The sequence below is a fragment of the Notothenia rossii genome (assembly GCF_949606895.1).
Source record: "Notothenia rossii genome assembly, chromosome: 8".
Classification (NCBI taxonomy): Eukaryota; Metazoa; Chordata; class Actinopteri; order Perciformes; family Nototheniidae; genus Notothenia; species Notothenia rossii.
Genome location: NC_136906.1, coordinates 47,510,285 through 47,534,089, shown reverse-complemented (window position 1 = coordinate 47,534,089; position 23,805 = coordinate 47,510,285). Strand labels below are relative to the sequence as shown.

The 23,805-nt window shown below is 41.3% G+C and overlaps 2 protein-coding genes across 4 annotated transcripts in view; one reads left to right on the top strand and one right to left on the bottom strand.

The window, feature by feature from the left end:
- The window catches only part of LOC307016858 (5'-nucleotidase domain-containing protein 1-like), a 64,068-nt gene that overhangs the window by 5,110 nt on the left and 35,153 nt on the right, over window positions 1–23,805 (bottom strand). The window contains exons 2-3 of the mRNA XM_079646196.1: window positions 7,808–7,980; window positions 1,743–1,911 (exon numbers count right to left, since the gene is read on the bottom strand). Coding sequence (XP_079502322.1) covers window positions 1,743–1,911; window positions 7,808–7,957 — 319 coding nt within the window. The 5' untranslated portion in view covers window positions 7,958–7,980. The remainder of the gene's footprint in view (window positions 1–1,742; window positions 1,912–7,807; window positions 7,981–23,805) is intronic.
- On the top strand, window positions 14,617–23,268 carry LOC307016854 (uncharacterized protein). Of its 3 annotated transcripts, XM_079646189.1 has the most exons (8): window positions 14,617–14,657; window positions 15,089–15,147; window positions 15,926–15,992; window positions 16,233–16,306; window positions 19,654–20,683; window positions 21,534–21,686; window positions 21,878–21,967; window positions 22,632–23,268. In XM_079646189.1, the coding sequence occupies exons 5-8, from the start codon at window positions 19,670–19,672 to the stop codon at window positions 22,938–22,940; spliced, it is 1,566 nt and encodes a 521-aa protein (XP_079502315.1). In that variant the 5' UTR covers window positions 14,617–14,657; window positions 15,089–15,147; window positions 15,926–15,992; window positions 16,233–16,306; window positions 19,654–19,669; the 3' UTR covers window positions 22,941–23,268. The 3 variants fall into 3 exon arrangements, with proteins under 3 accessions (XP_079502315.1, XP_079502313.1, XP_079502314.1); XM_079646187.1 differs by lacking the exons at window positions 14,617–14,657; window positions 15,089–15,147 and having other exon boundaries at window positions 15,240–15,992; XM_079646188.1 differs by lacking the exons at window positions 14,617–14,657; window positions 15,089–15,147; window positions 15,926–15,992; window positions 16,233–16,306 and adding an exon at window positions 18,290–18,957.

Below are 23,805 nucleotides of genomic sequence, written 5' to 3'. Positions count from 1 at the left end.
GGAGGCCCAAGTTCAGGAGCCCTTCAACTCACACCTCCGGCGGAGCTTTTCGGGCATTCCTGTGGAGGTTGGGGACATTGAACCAGAGTGGTCGGTGTTCAAAGCCTCTATTGCCGAAGCCGCGGCGGGGAGCTGTGCTCTCAAGGTCCTAGGTGCCTCAAGGGGCGGTAACCCTCGAACCTCCTGGTGGACACTGGTAGTCAGGGAAGCCGTCCGACTGAAGAAGGAGGCCTTCAGGGATTTGTTATCCCGGAGGACTCCCGAGGCAGTTGCAAGGTACCGACAGGCCCGAAGGGCAGCAGCCTCAGCCGTGGCCGAGACAAAGCAGCGGGTGTGGGAGAAGTTCGGAGAAGACACGGAAAAGGACTTTCGGTTGTTCTGGAAAACTGTCCGACACCTCAGGAGGGGGATGCAGGGAACCATCCAAGCTGTGTACAGTAAGGATGGGACGTCGTTGACCTTAACTGATGGAGTGTTAGGGCGTTGGAAGGAGCACTTTGAGGAACTCCTGAACCCGACAACTCCGCCCTCTATGTTAGAGGCAGAGCTGGAGTATGACGGGGGATCGACACCAATCTCCCGGGGGGAGGTCACTGAGGTCGTCAAACAACTTCACAGTGGCAAAGCCCCGGGGGTGGATGAGATCCTCCCAGAAATGCTGAAGGCTCTGGGTGTTGAGGGACTGTCATGGTTGACACGTCTCATCAACGTTGCGTGGAAGTCGGAAACAGTACCAAAGGAGTGGCAGACCGGGGTGGTTGTTCCCCTTTTTAAAAAGGGGGATCAGAGGGTGTGTGCCAATTACAGATGCATCACACTACTCAGCCTCCCCGGGAAAGTTTACTCTAAGGTACTCGAAAGGAGGGTCAGGCCGATTGTCGAACCTCAGATTGAGGAGGAACAATGCGGATTCCGTCCTGGTTGTGGAACGACGGATCAGCTTTTTACTCTCGCAAGGATCCTGGAGGGGGCCTGGGAGTACGCTTATCCAGTCTACATGTGTTTTGTAGACTTGGAGAAGGCGTATGACCGGCTTCCCAGGGAGTCATTGTGGGAGGTGCTGCGGGAGTATGGGGTGAGGGGGTCTCTACTCAGGGCCATCCAATCTCTGTACTCCCAAAGCGAGAGCTGTGTCCGGGTCCTTGGCAGTAAGTCGGACCCATTTCAGGTGAGGGTTGGCCTCCGCCAGGGCTGCGCTTTGTCACCAATCCTGTTTGTAATATACACGGATCGTATTTCAGCCACGTTGCCTCTGTCGCTCTACAGAACGGCCCGCAGGAGGAATTGCATCTGACATTTTTGCAACCGTATTGATTGCTCGGTGGAAGAACATAACATATCAGTTTGTTTTTGCCACACTATTTATAAGCTGAGGGACATCAGTGTAGTGAAAGGATCCTTTATTTAATGAAATGCATTTTAAAGTACAGGAAGAGCCACAAGTTGATTCCTGATTTTCCTGATGTTCACTTCTATGACATAATATATATTTAAGTTGATTCTACTGTCTCCTACTAAGTGTCCTTTTGTAGTTGTTAACATGTAATATAACTGGATTCAAATGGCAGTGTTTTAATTCTGGGCTCTTAAACACATTTTCTGTCGTCACTTTTGAAGTTGTATTGGACTTTGCATCACTTTGTTGAAGTTTATTATAAAGATTACAGGTATTATGATTTCTACCGTGTTGTAGGCTCTCTTTCTCCATCCAACATATCTGGGATGTGTCTGGAGCCACATACCTGCTATGTGCTCCACACTGGGGATAGCCATGGTGCTGTATTTGTGGATGCAGTGGCAGCACCAGGTCAGTTTCTGGCTATCCTCGCCACCCCCTCCGCTGCCTTGTGAGTCCACGAAGTAGGAGCCCCACTGCTGGGACACGTCAGACGGAGCCTTCATGCCCTGCTCCTGCAGAGACACACACACCTGACTGAGACTGTGCTCACATTCATTCTGGGACATGTGCAGACCTGATAAAAGGAGGAAGGAATTCCACCCTTAGCTATATAAACTTCAAACTGGCTTCAACGCAGGCGGCTTTCTGGGGCTTTACTGACTGCTGCATGAATCATTAGTTCTGAGCAGAGAGAGCAAGAGTACACACATCCTTCAGTCAAGTAGAAGTACAGACTCCCATGTTTAAGAATACTCTGGTAAAAGTACTGACTACACTTTTTTACTGAAGTCAAAGTAGTATGGGCTTTGAAATGTAGTAAAGTAAGTCAAAAGTAGCCATAACTACCAGCTGTTTTATAAAACACCTCCCTCATATATGGCCTTGGGTTATTAGGATGTCTCCGTTCTCAGTCGAGTCGATATCGCTAACTTCACCTGTCTCTCTCTGAAGTTAGTTGAAAGCAATAGTATTAAGTTGAACGTATTATTATTTTCTTAAAAGTAATATTGTTTTTTTTCTACTAACCTAATTTGTTGACATAATACATTTAATTAAAGTCAACGTTTCAGTTTTTCTTTCAGTGTAAATGTTTAATGTCAAATAACTGTAATAACTGTTTCTCCAGAAATGTGTTGTCATTTAATTCAAGTCAACGTTTCAGTCCTGCATCTTCCTCTTCCCCAACATTAGCCCTTCTTGATGCTGCTTCTGCCTAGCTCCGTTGAAATAGCTTCCTAGGCTACTGGCACCATTTGAAATAGGTGTGCAATGACTAAATAATAATGATCATGCCACCAAATGCAGATTAAAACTAAAGTAACAAGCCTGTTTTGAAAATGTAAGAAGTAGAAAGTACAGTAGTATTTTGTTAAACAGTAGTAATAAGGGGTACAAGTATAAGTTGTCAGAAAAATAAATAGTGGAGAAAACTCGATTGAAGTACATTAACAAAGTATTTGTACTTCATTTCCCACCTCTGGTTCTGAGACTCTGCGTTGTTAGCTATGATCACATCATGATCACATCAGTTTTATACACAGAGAGATGATGAGCAAGGATTAGCCCACAGGAAGTGAAACCTCACAAACCACAGTGAGAAATGTGTGCCTTGCACAATATCAGCTGATGCCATCAGGAACTGCTATATGGTATTCAGAGAGGATGAAAAAACATCTGCGAGATTTAGATCATGCTGTTATGGAGATTGTACCAAATATATATAAATATAATATTTGAGAAGGGAGAACAAAAAAGAAGACGGAGCAATTTCTTTCAGCAGAAAAAGCAGAACTAACCAACCCAGATGAGAGGGATCCTCTGCACTGCCAATGTAATGCGTATGCTTATTTGAATCTATTTGAAGGTTTTCCAACACATTACTCAAATAAGACTTCCCCATGGTTATTTGGCATTAATCGTACAAGCTACCAATTAAAAAAATATTTTTAGAACAAAGGAATTGTCACAGCTCATTTACATTGGAGAAATAATTAACGAGACGATAATACTTTATTGGTCAGATCAACTCTGAAATTTGACTTGCGTCACAGCAGCTCCATGTCCAACATCAACAGACAAGTATCCAGACACAATACATGAAACACAAAAAACAAACATTTAACATAACAGCACAATCAGTGAGAGAAAACATGCTCAAAGAACCTTCAGCGTGCATTTGATCTGGGATTTAGCTCTGTATTTACTGTGAGGATTGACTGATGCACGAAGGAGTGCTTCAGTCTGACTTTATTGAATCGTGGGACCCTGTATCTCTGATTAGATGGTAGCACTTCATATTCACTATTCAGAACATGGTTTGGGTCAGAGATGATGTTGTTGGACAGCCTCACTAGGTTGTTATGATAGGCTGAGTCATAGAGTTTCTGACAGGGTTGACCAACAATCTTTGAGCAGATTTTTAACAGGTGGAGCAGTTTTGATTTTAAAGATGCTGACAAACATTTGTACCAGGTAGTATTGCAGTATAGACATGATCACAGATGTAAAGAACAACAGAAGAATTTCTCTGCTCGCTCCAAAAGACCTAAGACGGCGGAGAAAATAAATTCTTTGTTTTGTCCTTTTGCACAGATATTCAATGTGATCCTTTCATGACAGCAGATGGTCAATCATTACACCCAAGTATTTATATGAAACTCCCTGCTTGATTTCATCTGTATGGATGACAATGGGGACTTTATGGGAGTCAGATGGTGAGCCAAAAATGATTTCCTCAGTTTTCTTGGTGTTGATCTCAAGAGCATTGTTATCAGTCCACTCAACCACCTGATTTACAGCCTGTTGGTGCAGCTCAGGGTCGTCTGTGTTACTGAGCAGAGATATTATTGCAGTGTCATCAGAGTACTTAATGATGACTTGATTTTGTGTGTTGGTACGACAATCATCAGTGTATAGAGTAAAGAGCACAGCTGAACTCACGCAGCCCTGGGGGGCCCCTACATTGGTTGTGATGGCAGATGACAGGGTTTTGTTAACCTTCACAAGATGCTCTCTACTAGTGAGGAAAGCAACATACCAGTAAATAAGGTATGGATTTACTTCCATTTTGGCAATTTTTGACACCAAGATGTCTGCTTGTATTGTGTTGAATGCTGATGAGAAGTCTAGGAAGAGAGCTCTTGCATAGGTGTTGCGTTTATCTAAATGTTTAGTGATTATGTGAACCAGAGTGGCCACAGCATCTTCCGTACCGCACCCTTGTTTATAGGCAAATTGGTGTGGATCCAGTTTGTCTTGTGTTGTACTGATAAGAAATCGGAGCAGAATTCTTTCTCGTGATTTCATAATCACTGAGGTGAGGGCTATTGGTCTGTAGTCCTTATGTTCTTTTGGGCATGGAATTTTGGGCAGCGGTTTGATGTGTGAAGTTTTCCATGACAGAGGGATGGTGTGCGTGTCCATAGAAGCCTGAAAGATGGGTTGCCACACTGGAGCCAGCTCAGTAGCAATTTTTTTCAGCAGAAAACCGCTGGACCCATCTGGCCCAGCCGCTTTCTTGGTGTTGGTGCACTGAAATGTTTTTCTGACCTCTTCGACACTGATGGTAATTTTGTCAGAGGAAGCAGGTATTATGGTTTCGAGCATTTCAGTGCACTTTGCAGAATTATCCAGTGACTCAAAACGGGTAAAGAACGTGTTTAGTTCGTTAGCAAAACAAAATTCATTGTTCGTCACAATAGGTTTAACTGAGGATGACATTCCTGTCATGGTTTTCATGGTGTCCCATACCTTTTTGGGGTTTTTGGCTTTAAAAGTATTTTCCAAAAGTTCTCTGTGTGCCAGTTTTGATTCCCTCAATTTGACTTTCAGTTCTTTCTCTGTCTGTTTAAGTGCTCCATAGTCTTTGTCTTTGAAAGCTATTTTCCTGGTATTTATAACGGTTTTAATGTGCTTAATCACATAAGATTTATTATTTGGATAGATTTGTATTTCTTGAGTGGGAACAACTAGTTCTACACAGAAGTGGATATAGTCATTGGTAACAGTAGTTATTTCATCTAGTGAACCTTCCTGAAAAATGTCCCAATCTGTCCAATCAAAACAGGCTTTCAACTGTTCCCTACTTTCATTTGTCCCTGTCCTTATTACTTTCTTTTCCGGTTTACTTCTCTTCAGTTTGGTCTTATACACTGGTATCATATTCACAACATTATGATCAGAGTTCAGTATTGGTGGTCTACATTTAGTCACATAGGCTCCTTTAACATTTACGAAACATTTGTCCAGGATATTGTCTTTTCTGGTGTGATCCTTAACATACTGTTGGAACCCAGGTAACACAGTCTCTAGGCGACATTGGTTCATGTCCCCGAGCACTATTGCCGGTGCATCGGGGTGGCTGAGTTGCAGCTCGTGAACACAGTCAGCGATGGAGCCGGCCACCAGTGACGCTCTGCCGCTGGGAGGCACGTAAACAACAAACAGTAAAATACACCCAAATTCTCTAGGCGGGTCTTAACGTCATCCCAAGAATTTCTACATTGGGATCACAGGTTTTACATTTTACTGAGTATGATCGGCACCACAGATCATTAATATACACACAAATACCGCCTCCTGTGGTTTTCCCCGAGTTCGCATCCCTGTCTGTTCGAACAAGGGTGAATCCGGGTACTTCAAAGAGAGATTCAGGCATCGTAGATTGTAGCCAACTTTCCGTGAAACATAGTAAAGAGGCCTCACGAAATTCATGACAGTACCTTGTGTATATCCTTAGTGTGTCCAATTTGTTGCTCAATGAGCGCAGGTTTGTGAGAATGATGGATGGAAGTGGTGGCCGGCTGAATCTCCGCCGTAGGTGATTCCAAACACCTTCCCTCCTTCCTTGTCTCTTTTTCCTGATGTGTCTAAGCAGCTCCCGAGGGATGTCATCCAACACAGGTGGCTTGGTGTATTCGTAGGAGGCCAATCGCATTGTAGCTCCAGCATAGCCTCGCGGCTGTAGCAGCGTAGAGGCCGGGGCTCCTCGCCGTACCTGTTCGTGTTGTGGCTCAGGTGTGTTTTGAAAAGTTGTATGGCCAGACATGGTCCGCAGAAAGGAAAAGTAATCCACAGGATCAAAAGCATGGTCTCTCAAAAATGATGTGTCATACAGACAAATAACGTTAGACAATAATTAGCTCAAAAACAAACAAACAAAAACAAAACAAAACACAAGACGGACGGAGCAGCTGAGAGGCGGTGCGCAGCCGAGCAGCGCACTTCACACATATATCCTCAGGAGTGAACATAATTAAAGAACATATCGTAATGCATTGAACAAATTGAAACGTTGACTTTAATCAAATGTTCTATATCAACATAGTTCACATAAGTGTATTAGATTGGAACAGGGCCGTCCCTCCCTACAGGAAGAACATGCAGACTGCGTGGGGCCTCACCTTGCGGAGGAGGGCCTCAACTTGCGGAGGGGGGCCTCATCTTGCGGAGGGAGCCTCAACTGAGCTTATGTGGCGCAATTAGTGTGGCGCGGCATGGTTTCGCTGCTGCGAGGCTCCACCAGCAGGAGGTGGTATTATGTCAAATCTTTGGGCATCACTGATTCATATTATATACCACAGGAGCAGAGGTGAGAAGTACTCAGATCTTGTACTTGAGTAGAAGTACCAGAGTGTAGGAATACTCTGTTACAGTAAAAGTCCTGCATTCAAAATGTTCCTCAAGTAAAAGTAGAAAAGTATTATCATCAAAATATAGTGAAAGTAGCGACAGTAAAAGTAGTCATTGTGCAGATTGGTCCATTTCAGAATAATATATATGATTTTTGGTTTTATAATGATTGATCATGAAAGTGTTCTCAAAGCTGGTAAAGGTGCAGCTAGTTTGAATGACTTTGTATACTGCAGGGTAGCTTGTGAATTTACTCCAGGTGGAACTAAAGTCTGATTTAACACTTGATTATATTTCACATCATTCATCCACATCTGTGAAGTAACTAAATGTATTAAATACATGTAGTGGAATAGAAGTACACGTCACCTCTGAATTGTAGTGGAGTAGAAGTTCAAAGTAGATTAAAATGGAAATATTACTCAAGTAAAGTGAAAGTATCTCAAACTTGTACTTAGGTTCAGTGCTTGAGTAAATGTACTTAGTTACCTCCCACCTCTTCCCAGGAGGGCTGCACCCTTTGAGCTCTGCACTATTTTAACACGGTTGGTCTTACTGTTACTTAAAAAAAAGACTAAAATCGAAGCTGCAGAATCAAAGATATCACCTTTTTAATTTTACACATTTTTCTTCCTTGTCAAAACCTGGCGTCTGCATTACCCACAATGCAACACGACCGCAGACAGTTGGAGAACGAGTGTTAGCGGCCGGTGAGGCTTCCAGCAGAGAGGAGCAGCAGTCACTGCTAAAGGGAAACAGCTGCTCCTCTGAACTCACCTCAAACTTTCCCTTTTTCTCCAGCTCCACTTGGGCCTCATTACACTTCGCCGCGTCACTCTTCGGGACGCCCTCCCCCTCCATTTCCTCCACGATCATCACTGTCTCCCACTTCCCAAAGCTGCTGGCAGGGAACATATCCGACCTCATGCTATCTCCAAAATACACGACCTGCAGAGGGAGAAGGGGACAGAGGACAGACTGTTTGCAGCTGCACAATAGTTTAAGTGCAGTGGTAAAAATGGATTCTCTTAGCAGTAGTCAGCTGGCTTTTGTCTTACGACCCCCCAGTGTAAACAAGACCAGACATGATGAGTCTGCAAAAGTCATCATGATTTCTTTGACCATCTCCTCTCCTTTGTCCTCCTCTCATGGAAAAGAAAAGAAAGCTGAGACGCATTCCAGAGCTGAGTGCAGGCGCACGCTGCTCAAAGCTTAAAATCCCATTTCAACGAGCGTTTCACTTTATTCCAAAAGGAAAGCCATGGAGTGAGGAAAGTGAAACTCTGGAGATTAAAAGGACAAGACACTGATGTTTTAGTAGAATGAGGCTACACAGTAAAAAGCCAGTTCATTATACGTTATTTAGTGATGAATAAATGAGCACTTAAATGTTTGTTTTTTTGCTGGCATTATTACTACACTGAAAAAACTGGAACCTAGGCTTTAATTAAATGGTTTATTCCAACACATTTCACATAACTGTATTAGGTTAGTTGAAAGCAATCATATTACCTTTAAATAAAAAATAATAGGTTCAACTTAATATTGTTGCTTTCAACTAACCTAATACAGTTAGCAAATCTGTTGACATATTACATTTAATCAAAGTCAATGCTTCAGTTTCTTCAGTGTACCTCACTGATGTACTAGGAAAAAGCAGTAGCACACACAGTGCTATTAAAGGTCATTCTGTTAGTCAGCAGATGGTTGATGAGCGTAATGTTAATCATTGCCGGTTAATCTGAAATCCTCACAAACAATGATGCACCTCTGACAGAAATGACTGCTGACATGAAGTTCACTAACCCCCTTCCAAGAGTTTCTCAGGTACTCCATCATTAAAGTCTGCAGAAGCTCATTTTAGGAATGAATTAAGAGTTCATACCAAGCATACATTAATCAAAACCAAGATAGGCCAAGAATGGTCAAGTGAACATTATAGTTTCAGATATTAATAGTTGTGAGGGTCCTTAAAAAAAAGAAGAACATGCCTCAACCATCTGCACAGTGTTGTGCAACTAAATGCTTTTTAAATTCAATAATTTCAACAAGTTATTTGTAGATATACTTTACTATAATCTATTTCTGACTTGTGGGCTCGAAAACCAAATGAATGAATCTGAAAGCATCTGTGTGAAGAAGACGCCTTCATCACAGCTGGCATAGGGCAGTGTTTCTCAAAGTGGGGGGTGCAGAGGCATGACAGGGGGGGAGACCAGGACGAAAAAAATGTATGACAAAAAAAAGAAATTGGGAAAAAAAAGAAATTGGAAAAGAAAATGATTATGGCGTCGTCATGGCCGGCGGAAGTTACACTTAGAAACCTTAGAAACCTATGAGGGCGCTGTAGGACACAGGTGTGTAATGTACATATTGAGGATGGAAGGTCAATAGGCGGCGTCTGGGGGGCGCTAGGGGGTGCTGCAGGTCCCCCTAGGATAGCCATAGCACCCCCAAGAAATGTATGTCTTTTTTATTTTTATGTGTGAAATTCATAATTTGAAAAATGATTGATTCGAAAATAATATGCTACAGTACAGTACAAGTACGTCTTGGTCTCTGTGTTTCATTAAAGCTTGGCTCTGTGTGTTTGTGGAATGGGCCATTTTGTGTGCGCGAGAGAGAGAGAGAGCGCGCACCGGTACCGGAGATTGTTGTTGTTAGCATCTGGTGCTAGCTAGCTACGCTAATGGATATAAGGAGCTTTTTCAACAACAAGGTGGAGGGAGAACTCTCGCCCGTCAGACTGAGAGGCTCAGATAACCCCAGCTCAGTGAGGTAAAGGACTCTTGGTGTTTAGATTACCCAATGAGATTAGTTATCTCAGTGGGTCTCACACGGTTTGGCCACGATTAATGTAAACAATTATTTCCAAGGCACACCTTTATATGGTCATTATAGGTATAAAAAAATAAGATAATAAATTAAAAACAGGTATGAAAATGCTATGACAGTAAAACAAGAATACAGTTTTAAAAGGGGAGTGATTAGTAAAATATCCATAAAGAAATAGAAAATCTGTTTACAGATCTGTTTCATATGGGTGTTGAGAAATGTATCTTTATTTTGCTCTCAAAGTGCACTATGTTGATGCTTTTAACTTCAATATTTAAAAATAGATCTTCCCGGGAAAGCATGCCCCCGGACCCCCCTAGAGGAGGTTAGCTCCACCCAACACTTAAAAAAAATAGCACTTTACCCCTGCTTACTAGGGATGTTAAGATTCACCGATTCGCATCGGTGCACCGGCATAAACGTTCAAGATGCGAGTGCACCGGTTGAAAGACTGCTCATCGGCTACAGTTTGGGTTGAACTCGCGATGCATCGATTGTAGCGTCTTTGCATCGGTAAAAAAACGATTCATTCATATAATATCCCCTCATCTTGTCAACGCTCAGCAGAGACGATCTTTGATCTTTGCTTCGCACTATGGAGGCCGAGAGTCTCAGTTATCAACACACATGGAAGTCGAGGAGAAAGAGAAACACAGCGCACCGAAAATACCTACAAATCAAACGTTTGGCAACACTTCGGATTGTTCAAGAAAGACGGTCAACTTGAAAAATCGCTCGCAAATTGTTAACAATGCCGTGCCGCTTTAAAGTACACAAGTAGTACGAGGAACTTAGCGACGCACATAAAGAGGCGACATGGGGTCTGCGGCTGAAAAGAGAAACCTGAAAGTTAGACATATGAGTTAAATCACTCAGTGAGGTGTTCTGTCAGAGAGAGTGGTGTTTAGTTTACAGCAGCCTGTGACGGCCAATAATAATTTAAATGTCTTCCTTACTGTATGCAGTTATGATCAGTGTTGGGTGTAACGCGTTACAAAAGTAACGGAGTTACAGTAATATATTACTTTTTGCTGTAACGAAGTAATGTAACGCATTACTAATGAGGGTAATGTGGGTAATATATTACCCGTTACAATGCTCAGTAACGCAGTTACAACACATTTTAACCCGAAATTAAATGGTGTTTTGTTTTTTAAGAATGTACTAACATAGCAAGACATTCCGACACCGGACAAATTGTGCGGGTAGATTAGTAAACCTGGTGTTTACCCTTCAGGCTTCGCGTCGAGATCTTCGGGGAAGTTGAACGTTATGCAACCATTCAAAAAAGAGAACGTAGCGAAAAATACAAACAACAAATTGTGTCAGGTGCGCGTGACCTGCTCCGCTGCGCGTGCATCATTTCCAAAGTGCTTCCACAGCAGTGACACACATCTGATCTGTGGATAATCATTTATACGAAAATGGTTAAAGCAACCATCACTAAACGCCAGCAACACTGCATCTACTGCAGACAGTAGCAACAGGTCAGATGCGGACATCATGTTACCCTCCGTTGTGGACACTAGCTTACTCCCGCCTGACTCGCCGGCCCCGGAGCAGCAGTCTTCGTCGCCCGAAACTACGCCGCCCCTCTGCGGCCCGCAGGTGCCAGGTATATCTAAACAACTACCCGCCTGTACAGTGGGGTAAGGCGGTCATTTTGCAGCTTGTGGTATAAAAATAGACAATGGCTAGAATATTCATGTGAAAATAGTACCATATTTTGACATGCCTGTAGAAATGTTGGGTCAAAAATAATGCATACAATAGCACAGATGCCTTCACCACGAATGGCTACAAAAATATCTCATATCCCAAGCTTATTATCAACGAGCTGATGTTGCAGCTGAAATGTTCTCCAAGTCACAAAGTCAACCTCACATGATGATGTGATACCAGTTTTCAAGCACAGTAAATATTCTCTTCCCAGAGTATATGATGGGACCAAGGTGATGATGTAGTAGGCTACATGGTTTTAATAATACTTTTGCCTTTCAATGTTTGCCATTTCAAACCATGAGCATGGTTTAAATAATATTTGCCTTGATTTACAATATGTTAACCTTCATTATAGTCCTTGAAAGCGGTCTGTACTGCTGTATTAACAACGTGTCACATGTTAAGAATTTACAATCAGAATCGAGTATTCAACTAAGCCGTGTAATACAAGTTGTTAGTAGCCTTAAGGGCCTACACAGTTGTTATGCTATACCACATTGCCCTTCACTGGATGCATAATGAGCTGCACTAAACTACATTTTAGCATTTAAAATACCTAGCTATTCTTTTGCGGTTATTTTGGTGAAAGTAACTAAAAAGTAACTAAAGTAGTGTAACTCATTACATTTCAGAGACAGTAATATTGTAATGTAATTTATTACTTTCAAAAGAGAGTAATAAGCAATATGTAATATATTACATTTTGGAAGTAACTTGCCCAACACTGGTTATGATAGAGCTGTTTGTGAAAGGTTATTTTCTTTATTGTTCATATAGAAACCAATGCTTTCTGCTCACTGGTGAGTTAGCCTATGGATGAGTGTTGAGCACATCAGGCTGGCAGCTGTATGGGCATTGCACTACGGTAGTTGTTATTTGCACATTGTTAATCATGGGCAAAGCATCCTTACATTGTTTAACTGTGAGGTGTTATACAATTGGACTCTGGAGAGTTTTTTAAGGTAAAAAAGGTAAAAAAAAATAAACAGCACGATGGGATGTGCAGTACTAGTACATATGTAAAGCGCTTTTTTTTTTATTTATGATTTGCTGCATAAGGAATAAAAAAAAATCCTCTGTCGTAACATATTGAAGTATCATTATTTTTGCATCGTGTTGAATCGCATCGCCCCGTATCGCATAATGTTGAATCAAATCGTAGCGAACTGTACAGGGGTGAATCGTATCGTATCGCATCGCCTGGTGTTTCAAATGTATCGTTAATGTATCGTATCGTGGCAATGTATCGAGATGCGCATTGCATCGCCTCAGCGATGGAGATGCACATCTCTACTGCTTACACCTACAGTTGCAAGAAAAAGTATGTGAACCCTTTGGAACTACCTGGATTTCTGCATAAATTGGTCATAAAATGTGGTCTGATCTTCATCTAAGTCACAACAATAGACAAACACAGTCTGCTTAAGCTAAAACCACACCAACAATTATATGTTTTTATGTTTTTATTGAACACACCATGTAAACATTCACAGTGCAGGGTGGACAAAGTATGTGAACCCTTGGATTTAATAACTGGTTGACCCTCCTTTGTCAGCAATAACCTCAACCAAACGTTTCCTATGCATATCAGACCTGCACAACAGTCAGGAGGAATTTTGGACCATTCCTCTTTACAAAACTGTTTCAGTTCAGCAATATTCTTGGGATGTCTGGTGTGAATCGCTCTCTTGAGGTCATGCTACAGCATCTCAATTGGGTTGAGGTCAGGACTCTGACTGGGCCACTCCAGAAGGCGTATTTTCTTCTGTTGAAGCCATTCTGTTGTTGATTTACTTCTGTGCTTTGGGTCGTTGTCCTGTTGCATCACCCATCTTCTGTCGAGCTTCAGTTGGTGGACAGATGGCCTTAAGTTCTCCAGCAAAATGTCTTGATAAACTTGAGAATTCATTTTTCCGTCGATGATGGCAATCTGTCCAGGCCCTGAGGCAGCAAAGCAGCCCCAAACAATGATGCTCCCTCCACCACACTTCACAGTTGGGATGAGGTTTTGATGTTGGTGTGCTGTGCCTTTTTTTCTCCACACATAGCGTTGTGTGTTCCTTCCAAACAACTCAACTTTGGTTTCATCTGTCCACAGAATATTTTGCCAGTAGTGCTGTGGAACATCCAGGTGCTCTTTTACAAACTTCAAACGTGCAGATCAGAACACATTTTATGACCAACTTATGCAGAAATCCAGGTAATTCCAAAGGGTTCACATACTTTTTCTTGCAACTGTATATGCCGTAAGCTGATTATCGAGCCTTCATTGTAACTGTCGCGCCGCGGGTACACTGTATTTCTGTGGGGAGTGTTGCAGTAGAAAACTCAACTGTAGCGCCCGGTACATTAATGGAAAACACTAAATGTTTGAGCACCCTCTATGAAACGTCAAGCTACCCCACATCACCCCCAAGAGAAATCTCTGGCAGTGCCACTGAGCCTGCAACCCCGTTCTGAAGAAATGTGCAGTGCAACACAGGCTCATTGCAGCCACTAATGCTGTGATAAGAAGACACACTTTTTTGCCAAATATCAGCATTTTCTTTCTTTTCATTTTTTTGCACGGATTGCAAAGTGTTAAAGTATAATAACTTATTGTTCTGACAAAGGGATTGTACAATTGTATTATGTATTTTTTTTTGAGCACACAGAATCATGGAGCATTGTTTTGTTATCACTGTTCTAGCAAAGTGATTATTATTTATTTTTTTAAAAGGAATGCTCACATCACGTTCATATTGATGTATTTGAATAAATGTTAACTTGGCCCATTACACTGAAAAAAGGGGGACTGGCCATCTGTTGGATTTATCCAAGCCTATTGTGTGAATGTTATACAATTGCCTCATGTTCCGAAGCAAAATGTAATAGTATTGAGTAGAATCTACATTTTATGTGGAGAGAGTACATGAACTTGTTTAGGTCATGTTGGGATAAAATGAGTCAATCAAACAAATGTATCGATTCCACCGCAATATACCCCGCGAAATCGCGCAATGCATTTCTTTGTGGAAGAAGACAGCAGCAAGGAAGGCAGCTCTGTCCCGCCATTACCCAGCTTGGATCGGTAAGTATGGATGGTTGGAATACATTGGAATATTAGTTAATGCGTAATTATATGTAATATAATGCATTGAAAGTCACTAACATAAGTTAATGAACTGTCATGAAGTTATTTGCTCTCGTGCTGTTGAATTACCATGTGCTACGTTTCCTCTGTGAAAATGGCGGGTGGGGCCCGCCGCAAGGTGTTGGTTCGTAGTTACTTAATGCTATCTGTTAATTTAGCCATTGTTAGCTAACGTCGCATTAGGATTAACGTTAGCTTTCAAACGAAAGCTTTGGTCAACGAGCAGTAGGAGTTTACATTACTGTCTTTTAATTAAGAGGCTGGGGCGCTCACTTTTTAACCAAGCCACGCTCCAAAGTTATGCTAAATTTTAGCAAGGGAAAAACGGCCATGCTTTTTTAATGTCAATGCTGTTTTTGCTGCTGCAGATTGCTGCTGTAGATTGCCGTCAGACGACCGTAGTGCCTCTAGTGGCTCAAGTTCTGTGGTGAGTATGTATTTTATCTGTAAATAACAGGATTAGAAGTGTGGGTATCGTTTATCAGAATTATGATACCAGTAGGCTACCCTTAAAACCTGATTGGGGTACTAACGGGGCTAACGGCTACTTAGGGGCTAACGGCTTAGCATGGTTAGCAGTCCGGTGCATCAGCTTTAGGGCATATATGTTTGTGCGTCATTCTAGGTGATACAGACAGGCTATATGCTCTAGTTACCAGAAGCACATGGCTAATTATTATGCAGCACATGGTTAATTATTATGCAGACTGACATCATCTGACTTTCCCAGTGCCCCATGTAGCAGTGATTATTATGATAAGGATAGGTATCCTTTGACTTGAGAAGTCGATACTACTTGGTACCAGATTATTTCGGTAGGTACCCAGCCGTATATATACATGTACATTGAAGGGAGCAATGGTGTCATTTACATTTTCAGATGCAGACATGTATATTGGCTATTTGTTGATCTGCTATAAAAAAGATTGGCATCATCCCTCAAAATAACATAATCTGTTGACCTGTAGAGTCATAGCCGCGGGAAGTCATTTTACTTAGGGGGTGAGGCCAAAAGTGGGGAGAGATTTCAACAGTAACATGAACATAATAGTAACCAGCAAAAAATGTACACCATTCACCAACAGGGGGTGCTGCAGCACCTCCAGAACCCCTACTTCCCGTATGTGTAGAGTATTTACAATTTTTGTCTATAGAAATACTGTTTTGCATTGTATAAGTGTTTTTTGTGTTGCTCTTTGTTGCAGCAGATTGAAACGCGAACTCTGTGCGTGTCTGGAGTCGGCGCTTTTACTGTGGGCTCAAATTGATGTGGTGAGAATACAATTGTATTTTGGTTTAACCCTGTCCCACTCGGTGTGATTGGCCATTGTGTGATGTGTCACACTTTCGAAATGCTTTTTATAAACAATTGTGTCACTACTGTTACTTAGACCTTCCCCATTTTATTATTGATTGATGTTTGTTATTTCATTTTGACAGCTTTTCTTACATTTTTGTCAGAATTTTCTCATTAGACATTAATCCTTCTTTGTTTCCATTTGTCTTTTGCAGTGAATGGTGCTGCAAGTTTGCCAGAATGTTGCTGTGAATGTGGCGTTGTAAGGCCTGCCCCTCAGTTTTACCAAGTAGGTCCCAAATATTAAAACATTATCGAGTGAAACATAGATATTATGGGAATAATGATCGTTTTCCTTGTGTATATGTAAGCTGCCCCTGCACTTTTAAAAAGTGGAATGCACTTTTAATTCATTTGAATAGATTTCATGTGACTAAAACCAGTCATCAATCCAAGAGCTGTATATTTAGGTGCCAGTTATGTCCTTGTAAGGATCTTGTCTCGGAAAGGTATTACTGGGCTCACATTAATGCACACCTTAACAAAAATGAGGTTGTAACTTGCATGTTTTTAGATTGCAACTTTCAAACAAATATCTACGGAACATTTAAATCCCACTGGAGAAGAAAACATACTTATTATTCAATTACAGATTTTAAACCAGAAATTGTGACATCAACCACCTTTGTTTCTCTGGAATCTGCGCAAAATACTTCAGATGATGAAATAGGTGAGGCATACTCTGATGCACAACCAGATTGCAGTGTTTATGCCCCGAATGTCCTTCCAAATGTAATTGAACAAACTTTTGCAGCAGCTTTGTTAAAGTTGGAACATTTAACCCATGTACCAAGCACAGCAATCAATGATTTTTTGCTAGAGCTTCACAACTTAACTAGCTCTCTCTCACATGTGTTCCCACACTGATGGCGTTCTAGTTGATATTTTTCAGAAGCACAAACTCCAGGTTGACAGAGCTATCATAGAGGAAATAACCACTTCTCTGTGCACTGGGAATCCTATAAATAAAGCCATAGAGAAGGGTGGTCCTTTGAGTTCTACATATCAACGTAAGCAGTATTACAAGGCAAACTTTAATATTGTTGAACCAGTTGAATGTATTTTGGATGCTAAAGAGAAGAAAACCTTCCAGTATGTCCCCATTCTTGAATCTCTACAGGTGCTGTTGAATAGGAAAGATATTGTGGACAAGTTAGTTTGTAGTCACGAAACGCAAAGGGAAACAGAGACAGCAAAAGAAATTGTGTACAAGTGTTTCAGGGATGGTCTGCATTGTAAGCAAAACAGTTTATTGTCAGGTCAAGAGTTAAGGGTATCTATTGGTTTGTATGTTGATGACTTCGAGGTCTGTAACCCTCTTGGCACCTCCCGTAAAACCCACAAACTTTGTGCTGTGTACTGGGTGCTGAGTAACCTACCCCCAGGGTCTCATTCCTCTTTGTCCTCCATTTACTTAGCTATTTTGTGCAAAACAGACACTGTTAAGACCTATGGCTATGACAAGGTTTTAGAGCCACTTCTACGTGATCTCAGGTCTTTGGAAGTTGATGGAATTTTTGTCCCACAACTGGGAACATCGCTCAAAGGTACAGTTCAAACTATTGCTGCAGACAATTTAGGAGCTCATGGATTAGCGGGTTTTGTTGAGAATTTTGCAGGCACCTATTTTTGTCGTTTTTGTACTGCAACAGCTTCAGACATTGCATCAAATGAGGTTAGAGCAGGAACTTTCAGCCTCAGAACAAAAGGAAATACATGACACTCATGTCAGAACAGCCCTAGATAGTGGCAGCAGCTGTTTTGGAGTTAAAAGAGCTTGTCCTTTGACTAAAGCGCTTTCTCATTTTAATGTCATCAGTGGCTACCCTCCTGACATTGCCCACGATCTCTTTGAAGGCATTGTGCCTGTTGAAATAGCACATTGTCTAACATTTCTAATCTCAAAGAAGTACATAACCTTGGAAGATATTAACAATTCCATTCTACATTTCCCATACAAGTGGACAGACAAAACAAATAAGCCTCATATTTTGCCACAAAATCTCTCACACAGGAAAACCATAGGTGGTAATGCCCATGAAAACTGGTGCTTGTTAAGATTGCTCCCATTTACAATTGGGCCTAAGATTCCTGAGCATGATCCAGCATGGCAGGTCTTGTTGGACCTAAAACAGATTGTTGAGCTTGTGGTTGCCCCAGTTCACAACGACGAGTCTATTGCATACCTTGAGAGCAAAATTTCAGACCATAGACAAAGGTATCAAGCGGTTTTTCCTAACAATAGACTGCGTCCCAAACACCACTACATAGAACATTACCCACAACTAATAAGGTTTTTTGGGCCTCTTGTGGGACTTTGGACTATGAGGTTTGAGGCAAAGCACAGTTTCTTTAAAAACATAATCAAACACACCAGTTGCTTTAAAAACGTGCCCCTATCTCTGGCTGTGAAACATCAGTTTATGATTGGCTACCACTTGTCGTCTCCAAGTATTGATAAACAAATGCTGGATGTCTCAGATGTATCTTCTGTCCCCTTAGATGTTTTGAAGGAGGAGCTAGTTCAAGCTTTTAAACAGAAAGATCCTGACATATCTGAAATACACCTTGCAAAAAATGTTTGGAGCAAGGGAATAAAGTACAGGACAGGTATGGTAGTTGTCCATGGGTCTGAAGGTGGCTTGCCCGAATTTGGGGAAATCCATCAAATATGCATTTTGCATCAGAGAGTGTTTTTTGTCTTGAAACTGCTGTGTGGATGGTATAGTGAGCACTACAGAGCCTTTGAGGTGACTCCATCTCCGTCACGAGAACTTGCTCTTGTGGAAGTCTGTGAACTGGTCGATGAGTATCCCTTGGCCGCCTATCTGGTTGGATGTGTGCGGATGGTGACCTTGAAGAGATCAATCTGTGTCTGAGGTAAAGCAACAAATTAAACACTGCTTGGGCAGGTACAGACTAAAGTACCGAGAATAGGTACCGTTGGGTACTGGTATCGGTTCAACCACATATATATATAAACAATAGATGGCTCATGGGAGATTTTCCAGCGTAGCTCACCGGCCGCCATCTTGCTGCAGTCACCAGCTACTGTTGTAAGGTGAGTGATCTGCACAAAAATACTCTTAACTCGCTGAAATCTTGACTGATTTACAAACGGTTTGGTTTATTATAAACGTTATTAGCATGGCTATGATACAGGAGACAACAAGACATGTTGAAAAAAAAAATCATAATTATAAGTATGCAGTATCATAACTACATCTTTGATGTTTATAACAAACCAACCTGTTTGAAAATTGAGCAAACTATGGTTATTTAAATAGTAAACCATAATGTTATGAATGAGCGAGCTGACTGCAGCAAGATGGCGGCCATGTTGCAACGTCGGTCTCCATTGGCCAGCAGCATGGGTGAGCCATCTATTGTTTATATCTATGGGTTCAAATGTGAACAGTACCCGACCCTATACATTGGTCCAATAACATTGTTATTGTTCTTCACAATGAACCCTTTTAAAAAATGACAAGAGTTCACTCTTCTACCAAGCCCCATGTACTTGAAATAAAACTAATTATAAACCTTTTATTGTTTATATACTCTCTTTCCTAACAGACGGTGAAGAAAGACCATGATGACATCAGCTGTTCTCAGAGTAATCCTAGGGGCTGACAGCTGTCAGAGGGTGGTGATTTCTGCTGGCCTGCCTTCAACTGTGAATGAACTGGAGAATGAGATAAAGACTCAGTGTAATGTAAAGGAACCCTTTCGGCTGCAGTTCATGGACACGCTTTTTGGCGATGAATTTATGAACTTAACTTCCATGGGAGAAATACAAGACAAAGCTACAGTCAAGGTCATATACACATCATGCAGACCTCTCAATGCTGATGCAGATCAATGTGTGGACAGTTGCTCCTTTCCACCAACCAGTCATCCTGATGACACCACATCTTCTCTAGGCGACAGCACCGGGATTCTCACATCTCCAGAGTCCACTTCTTCACGGTCTTCATGGCCAGGTGTGTTCCATGTTCCCCGTTTTTCTTATGATGCAGAGATTAAGCTTGAAAAGGCCCACAGAGTTCTCAGAGAAGAAGGGACACTGTTGATCCCTGATTCAAAGCTCAAGTCTGATATACTAGAGGGGTTGATTCAGGAGGTAGTTAAGCACAAAGTATACGCCACGGACAGGGAGTTTGACCAAGTTGCAGAGGCGCTCGTCATGAAGCATCCATGTTTACAAGAAAAAGGCTCAGCCTCTGGCTATGGGGGATGGAAGACTAGTCTCAAATACAAGTTGTCCAACTACCGCACACATCTCCGGAAAGTGGGATGTCCTGAAGTATGTGTAAATACTTTGAAACATAAACCAGAAGGGAAACGTTCTCCTGCTTTTAAAGTTAAGAAACCAAAGAGGGGTGAAGTGGCCTACTGCCCTGACTTTCCACTTGGAGAATGCACCCAGTCCTTGGAGAAGATGAGGGTTGAACTCCTTTCAGATTACAAGAAGCGTAATAACAGAGAGACAGTTGAGGCTAAAATGGAGAAAACATTTGCATTGAGAAGACAAGAAGTCATTAGTGATGTTCCCATGACCAGTGATGTACAAGAGAGATGGCCAGCTCTCTTTGGTGTAATGGAGGTGAGTACAAAGATAATGGTGTAACTTTTTGTGCTGTAGATGGTATATGCAACTGTTAGAGTAAAGCTTGGCCCCATTACGATGTTGTTCAGAAGTAGGTGCAAATGAATGCTGGATGTTGAAAAGCTGATGCTTCACTGCATTGCTGGCTTAAATATGTAAGAAGAAGGTGAAGTAGTAGGAATATTTGAAAAAGTGGGAACATGATTGAACCAGATGAGTAGGGCTTGAGTTTAAGGATGTCCGTCATCCCGGGGGCCGAAAAAAATAGGATTGAGGAGGAGGAACATTTATTTAGCGAGGAATTTGGGCCTAGAGTTAAAAGAAAAAATACCGTGATAACGTCATGACTGCAAGTTTTGTTTAGCACAAGTTCTTATTAAACCTCCTTGAGAACAGAAACACACAGCACATACTGCTGGTGTCATGTCCCTACTGGTTTTCAGACTAACTGGTTTCCACATGTTGTGTTTACCGAACACAACAGTTGTGGTCTGCCTCTGTCATCAGATTCCTCACACATTCACAAACATATTATTGGCGATTTTCAGGTCCAAATCTCATATCTACTGTGGCGAATATGATTGTATAAGTTAGCACTACATCAAAGCCGCCTAAAAAAATAAGTTTGTCTAAAATATATCAGATCGCGTCGAGCTGGATTAGGCTACATCTCGGTAGAGCAAAATGCTTTCAGCATTCACACCCAATATTCCATAGCCGAAATCAAATGATGAGCAAACATGCATAGTGCATACAGTTATGTGATTGGCAGCTGTAAGTTTAATGAAACAAATGTGTGTATGTCAGTGGGCCGTGTTGTTAAAAAATGGTTTCATTTTTTTTTCAGGTTAACGCAGAGTTCAAGCGGATTACAACTATGGCTCTACAGTCAAGGTTCCTGTCACAGCTTGACCTACACTCCGCAAGTCTGCTGAGGGTGTTCTCGAAAAAATCGGGGCAGCAGGGCAAGAAGTTAAAAGACATGGCTGCCATGATGACGGTAAGAACTTTTTAACTGTGTGTATATGTGTAGATATGTGTGTGTGTGTGTGTGTGTATATATATAATATTTCCTTTTTGGGATTAGGTCAGTCTAAATTCAATTACAATGGTAAATTATCCCAAAATGTGACCACTCCATAGGTTCAATTTGATTAAAATGTCCCTATATTCTTTGTTTTAATCCTTAAGGAAGACATCGATGCTGACAGGGAGTGCCTCATTAAAGGACTCTGCATCTACCTCAATGAGGATCCTGAGGATCTGGTGAAGGAGTACATGGTGAGTGTGTGATAAAGTAGTAGGCCACATACAAAAAAGAAGTTAGTTTGAACATGTTTTTAAGAAGAAAAATAGCCTCAGTTAAAAGAACCTAATTTGACCAGATATACCAGACCATATTACCAGACATGTTACATAGCTGTCTTCCTGAAATTGATATTATAATTGGTTTTGTTAGAATTAACATGGTCTATCATGATTTGTGTTCTTCTGATTCCAGAGACACATTCAAATATTAATGCAATAGTCTTAAGGACAGCTCTATCCTCCTCAGGCTGCAGTATCTTCCACCTGTAGGGCTTATATTACATCACATAGGGTGAATTATGAATCAGGAGTAGTACCTAATGCTTTGCTCATTAGTCTCCAGCATTTGGTGTCATTTCATTTCACCTGTTTATTCTCTCCAACCTTCTCCTCTTTTTAAAGTCTCTGATATATATATTACCAATAATAATTACCATTCACTCAATTTAATGTACAACCTACAATGTTTTAGCCAGGCTGGTGAAACCCACAGGTGAAAACAAACCAGGTATTCTTCTTCGCAAGCATTGTGCTAATTAGTGTAGTGCCACAGTAGAGTCAAATAAGCAAATTGTGTCTTAATGAGGTCCGAGTAAAAAAAATCTTATCCTTAAAGAAATAATTTGTCTTCCACCAGGACATGACTGAGGCCAACACACTACGTGAGGTAGAAGAAACAACAGTGGGGATCTATGTTGCCAGAGAGACTCCCAGCAGTGACTATTCTGATGTCGGAGTTATCCTCGAGGGTGTGGTGGTGCTTCAGGATCTGGAGAATGTGGCTCTTGCAGCTGTAATGCTGTTTGGACTCATGTATGCCCTAAACATGAATTACCCGTTGAAGCTCCGCAACACCTTAGAAGTTATTCAGAAGCTTATAATGGAGGTGGATGCATCTGACCTTTCAAGAAAGGCCCAAAACTTGAAGAGGAAAATGCACGAGTGAAGAGAGCTCACTGTCCATGTTCACTGTCCATGTTCACGGCTCGCTGTTCCTACACTGTTGTTGTAGTTGAGATGCAGAGTATACATTCCTGGACTGAGTGGTGTGGCTGGTTCTCCCACCATCGCAGTTATTGATGCCTTATAAAAAGCAGGGGATGCTTTATTTATATATATATATTTTGTTTACGTTGTTGTTGTTGTAACGAAATTGCTAAACGATATGTAAGGTCCTTTTTAATATTTGTACTTCTCAAATTGGAGATTAGTTTTGGAAAGACTTGAGTGATTATTTAATCTCCAGGTTCTTGAATAAAGGTCTTGAAACAAAACTTTCTAATCGTTTTCAATGCAAAAAAAGTGGGTTATGTTTGCTTTTAAAATCTGTTTCATATTTACATTAAATTATATTTATAAATATAATGTATAACAAAAAAAATTACAATTCTGAAAACATGTAATAGACATGGGAATATTAAAATAACAAATATTGCTAGAGTTATGTGATCAAATAGTGTTGGAATAAAAGGGATTGAATTGTGTTTGAATAAAGTGATCAAAATGGGTTGGAGTAAAATGATGAAAGTGTTTAATTTACTTTATTGAAACACATTTCAATAACTTTGAATCAACACAAAGTAATTGCGTTGATTGGACATAAATCGTTTGTGTTGATTTAAAACAATTCTATAGGTTGCTGCCAAAGCAAATTATTTGTGTGCAACAAATGTCCACAATTGAATTGAGTAAATCCAATGTGTTCTTTTTTTCAGTGTACGTGACTATTTGTGTTGGGGGGGCCCGACTTTTTTTTTTCTCCAAAGGGGGGGCCTGACGGAAAAAGTTTGAGAACCACTGGCATAGGGGCA